The 5,522-nt window shown below is 45.5% G+C and overlaps 1 protein-coding gene across 1 annotated transcript in view; it reads right to left on the minus strand.

The window, feature by feature from the left end:
- Nucleotides 1-4,184, minus strand: part of LOC110331893 (alpha-N-acetylgalactosaminide alpha-2,6-sialyltransferase 1-like) — a 7,433-nt gene extending 3,249 nt beyond the window's left edge. Inside the window, exons 1-2 of the mRNA XM_021212752.1 lie at nt 4,069-4,184; nt 1,380-1,413 (exon numbers count right to left, since the gene is read on the minus strand). Coding sequence (XP_021068411.1) covers nt 1,380-1,413; nt 4,069-4,184 — 150 coding nt within the window. The remainder of the gene's footprint in view (nt 1-1,379; nt 1,414-4,068) is intronic.
- Between the last annotated feature and the right edge of the window lie 1,338 nt (nt 4,185-5,522).

The following is a 5,522-nucleotide window of genomic DNA, read 5'->3' on the forward strand; positions in this document are numbered from 1 at the left end:
AGGCCATTTACTGGCCACTTAACCAAACTGCACACTGTCTGTGAAGCTTTCCACAGAGCCTTCTATCTCTCTCTCTTCCAGAGACCTCTCTCCACAGCAANTGTTCCCTCTGACAATCATTTGGAACTTAATTATATTCAGTGTATTGAACATGCTTCAGGTTACAGTCACTTCAGCCGATTAAAACTCATTCTACGGCTGGTGAGATGGCTCAGTGGGTAAGAGCACCCAACTGCTCTCCCGAAGGTCTGGAGTTCAAATCCCAGCAACCACATGATGGCTCACAACCATCTGTAACAAGATCTGATGCCCTCTTCTGGAGTGTCTGAAGACAGTTACAGTGTACTCACATATAATAAATAAATAAATCTTTAAAAAAAAAAGCAAAAAAAAAACCAACTCATTCTAATTTTGAGTGGTAGTGCATGCCTATAATAAGAGCACTTGGGGGGCTAAGGCAGGAGAATCAATGGGTCTCAGGTTATCCTGGATTATATTGTGAAACACTGTGTGTCTGCCTATGTTCAGTCTATCTATCTAACTATCTACCTACAAATCTATCTATCTAAACACATAACTACCTATAAATCTATCAAACTACCTATAAATCTATCAACCTAATACTCTATAAATCTATCTATCAACCTATCTATATGTCAATCTACCAACCTATTTATCTCTAAATCTATCTCTGTATCTATCAACATATCTATAAATCTTTTTTTTTTTTTTGAGTTTTTCAAGACAGGGTTTTTCTGTTTAACCCTGGCTGTAGACCAGGCTGGCCTCGAACTCAGAAATTTGCCTGCCTCTGCCTCCAGAGTGCTCAGATTAAAGGTGTCTGCCACCATGCCCAGCTCTATAAATCTTTCTATGTGTCTATGTATCTATGTATATCTATCTATCTGTCTATCTATCTATGTATCTATCTATAAATCTATCTACCAACTTAACAATCTACAAATCTATCTATCTATCAACCTATCTATCAATCTAACATTGTATAAATCAATCTATCTATAAATTTATCAAACTATCTATCTATCTATCTATCTATCTATCTATCTATCTATCTATCTATCTATCCATCCTTCAATCCAATCCCTTCTTTCTTTTTCCAGTGCTGGAATCAAACCTAGGGCCTCATAGATGCTGGGTAAATGCTCTACCACTGAGCTATACCTCCTCCCCAGTCCTTTCTCCTTCTCCAAGCCTTTCTTCAGGTTATACAATTCGCATCCTGCTTGCTCTGAGGTTAAGTTGTTTTATGGGCTGTCCCAGCTCTTGCTGAAATAGCCTCAGCAGTCAATATCTCAGGTTTCCTGGGGAAAGTCCCCGACTCTGCAGAACCCCTGAGTCCTGTTCAGGATCCTGCCCACCCCATCCCCCACATCATTGTCCACAAACACACATCTGGGAGTGTGAGTTCCACTTTGTGACTCCTGGTGAAGGAGGTGCTAAGCTCCTGTTCCACAGGTCCCTAGGCCATGAAGACCTGGGACAGAACCACGCAGTTCTGTTTTCTTTCCCGGTGTTACACAATGGACAGCAGCATTGGCATTCAGCCTTCAGAAGGATCTAGACAGCAATGGGCACCAAGCTGTTTGCCATACCCATCCGCACAGGAGCATNTGCCATTGACTGGTGTGGGGACCTGGAGTGGGTCTCCTACTAGAAGCTTCTTTCTAGGATCCCTGGAGACATTCAACCCCCTCCCACATCCCCATGTTGTTCTAGGGATGCCCTGACACTGTGACAGCCATTGTCATCTAAAATGCATGCTTAAAACTCATTTCTCAAATGAAATAAATAAATAAATAAATAAATAAATAAATAAATAAATAAATAGTCCAGAGGGCTGGACACAAGGGTAGAGGCCTGTAATCCTAACAGATGTTGGCAGGTCTCTGTGCATCTGAGGCTAGCCTGGTCTATATAGCAAATTCCAGGACAGCCAGGGATACACAGAGAGACTTTGTCTCAGAGTCCCAACAGACACAAACACATGTTCCTCCTGTAAGAAGAGACCAAACTGAAGCTGTTTTGAAGACAACTGCCATTTTGAATTGGGGTCCAATGAAGTTTTAGTCTCAACCCCTCCCTGGGTAACTGACATACTGTTTGGCACAAAGAGTTATGGAATGGGGACCTTTACATCCTGGTTGGCAGAGTCATGGAAGTGGGTCCTTTACATCCTGGTTGGCACCAAGAGTCATGGAAATGGGTCCTTTACATCCTGGTTGGCAAGTTGATACATGAATGCTCGGCAGGTTGCCCCACCAGAATTCACTAACCCAACCAATGAACCAGGACAAGTGAAGCACAAAGACATGTTCCTAAGGACATCCCCATCCCTAAGTCCTGACTGGTGGGATAATTTGGCACAGGTGTTTGCAATTTTGGAGCTTAAAACCTCTGTACCATTCTGGATTAGAGTCACAGTTCAGCTCCTGTGTCTGTTCTGCAGCCCTGACTGATCAGTAGTGGTCTGAATACAATACATTTTTTTCCATCTGCTTAAATACTTACTAAAATAACCTTCAAATACTCAGTCAGCTCCTGTTGACACTGACTGGTCTGTTTTTGCTGCCCAATTCAAAGAAAGATCTTGCTCTGCTGGGCTCTCGTGTCTGCTTGAGTTGTTTTGGATGATCAGACCCTAACAATACCACAAGTGAACATAAATACCTTCTAAATGAACTCTTGAAGCTTAGTGAGCCAAAGTACTGAAACATTAGCAGGAGACATAGAGGAAGTCTGCATATTTGTGGGAGTGTTAAATCAACCTTTCCCCCAACTCACAATCTAATGACCATAAAGGAAAGGCACAGAAATCTTACATAGATAAGAAAATGTTTCTAAGCCAACGTGGTGAATAATACTTATAATTGCCACACTTGGGTGGTAGGGACAGGGGGAATGGAGGTTCAAGGTCATCCTCAGCTGTGTAACCTACAGACGTCAAGCTCAAGCTATGGGATGGAAATGCCTGTGTTTGAATCCTAGCCCTGTGACAGGCAGGGCAGTGTATTTACTGGTGAGTGACACATCTTAGCCATCTGTCTTCCTCATAATGAGGAGTGAGAACCTGAAACTGAGGGATCTAGAACAGGGCCTCATGGACAGAAAGACCACAGAAGGCTTAGCTACAGTGGCAGTGGGAAGTCTGTGCACACCCAGGGCTTAAGGAGCAACAGAGTTAGGGAGACCCCACTTCCTGCTTCACTTGTCTGATTTTTTTTTTTTAAAACTGGGTCTCCTGTAGCTCATGCTGGCCTTGAACTTGCTGTGTTGGTGACCTTGAATCTGCTCCTGATCCTGCTCTCTGCCTCCCACGTGCTGGGATGATACCAGGAATCTGACTTTGTTTAAGCTGGGCAAGAGCTCCACCCTCTTGGCCCTGTCAGACCCAACTTCTCTGAACTTTTCTCCCATCTTATTAGAGAATGGATGTATTCTTTTCAAATGTTAAGAGCGGTAAAAAAAAATAAAATAAAAATAAAAAGAAAAGAAAAAAAGAAATGGAGCCTTTTCCCTGAGTCTGTAAAAAAAAAAGTTGTCCCTGCTGGAGATGTGCTGAATGATCTAGAAGTTCTTGTGAGGAACTCCCGTGGGGTGCTGGTTTGGAGGGTTCTCTTCAACCCTACCAGTGGGCAGTCTTGACCTTTCTCACTCCCTTTTCAGGGTGAGGAGGCCTCTGAGACATGAGATACCCACAGGCTAGGTCTGTGCTTTGGGTCTAGGGGGGGGGGGAGGGTTGGAGTTTAAGAGCCAGCACTTCTGTTGCCCTACTACTCACCAGCCCATGGGGGTGACTTCCCTTGAGCTGTGTGTGCCCTCTGCAGACTCTGTCCTTGAGTGCCCAACTCCTGCCGGCTTCCCATCCCACCCCCCACCTGCACAAGCTCCCTGGTGTCTCAGGCACCTTGGTCAACAGCGCCAGCTCCTTCCACGACTCTTTACAAGGCTCCTGACCTTAACACCCATGGAACCCATAGTTGACTCCCAGTTCCTCAGGCCTCCCCTCAGGAGCTTCTCCCAGGAATCACAGCATTGGCATCTTCTTACCTGGATTCTTTTGCCCTTGGATCCTTAACAACAAAGAGCAGAATCAAGAGCAATGTCAACACAGTCAGAAGCGGGAAAGCTTGCCTCTGGGAAAGTCCTCTGCAACATCTCCTCATGGTGGATGGCTGGTCCCTAATAGCACGTATGATGAGAGCAAGCTTCTTGAAGCAGCAGTCAGATCGCCTGCTCATTCAGGTGAGGGTTGGGGAGCTCTGCCCTTTAGCGTGACTCCGAGCTGTTCAGGAAAGCACAGGTGAAGATGAGGGGTGGAGTATGCTTTAAGCTGACTTGATGGAAGGAAGAGAAACTCCTATTCAAACAGGTTTTGTTTTGTTTTGTTTTTTGTCTCTGAAGCCAAATTCCGGAAGCTATATGAGACCATGTCTTAAACAGCCTTGCTTTTATCGGTCATCTCCTCTCCCAGCCTCATTCGTAAGTAGGAGAAGCAGAGGTTTCCAGCACACTTGGGTGTTCATGGGAGGAACCCCACAAAGTCACCATTGCAGGTATTAGCCTCTCTGAGGTTGAGACTGTAATGTCACCAGGAAGCAGCATGTCTGAGACTTGCTCTCATCCAGGGACCATTAAAGGCTTTACACAAAAGTTCCTATGGAGGGCTGGGGAGAAGGCTCCATGGGTGAGAACACAGGCTGCTATTGCAGAGGATTCTGGTTCAGTTCCCAGCAGCCATGTGGTAGCCCACGACCCTCTATAACTCCAGCTCCGGGGGGTCTGCTGCCCTCCATGCACTTCATGCACATTCATGCACAGATACACACACACACACACACACACACACACACACAGAGTGTGTATGTGTGTATACATATATATATATATATGTATGTGTGTACATGTGTGTGTGCGTGGTGTGTGTATATAATGTGTATACATTATACATATATAGCCATATTTAAAGGTGCTTATGAAACCTGTCCCCAAAGAATCGATAAACAATTGTCACTCCTCTGTCATAGTGGAGAAAGCAGCCTTTGTGTACCAGGTGGCTCCAGAGTACAGAGTACTCCAGATTGATTGGTCCCAAGATGGCCTGCTCAGGCACTGCACAGCATGCTCCAAGAAATCATTCATTCTATTTGAATTTAAAGAAGAGAGAAAAGAAGTGTAAGGTCCAGGGTGACGCCTCAGTGGCTGAGACACTCGCTGGTGACACCTCAGTGGGTCAAACACTCCCTACACAACCACGAGGACCTGAGTTCAGGAGTCCCAGCACCTATGCCAAGCCAGTCGTGGTAGCACATGTCTGCACACCCAGTGATTCTGTGGCAAGATAGGAGGTAGAGAAAGAAGACTCCAAGAACCTCAGAGGTCAGCTGACTGGTGTCCATCAGAAGTGGCCCTATGTCTGGGTGGGGGTGGCACACACCTTTAATCCCAGCACTTGGGAGGCAGAGGCAGGCGGATTTCTGAGTTCGAGGCCAGCCTGGTCTACA

This window comes from Mus pahari, chromosome 14 (genome assembly GCF_900095145.1).
Source record: "Mus pahari chromosome 14, PAHARI_EIJ_v1.1, whole genome shotgun sequence".
Classification (NCBI taxonomy): domain Eukaryota; kingdom Metazoa; phylum Chordata; class Mammalia; order Rodentia; family Muridae; genus Mus; species Mus pahari.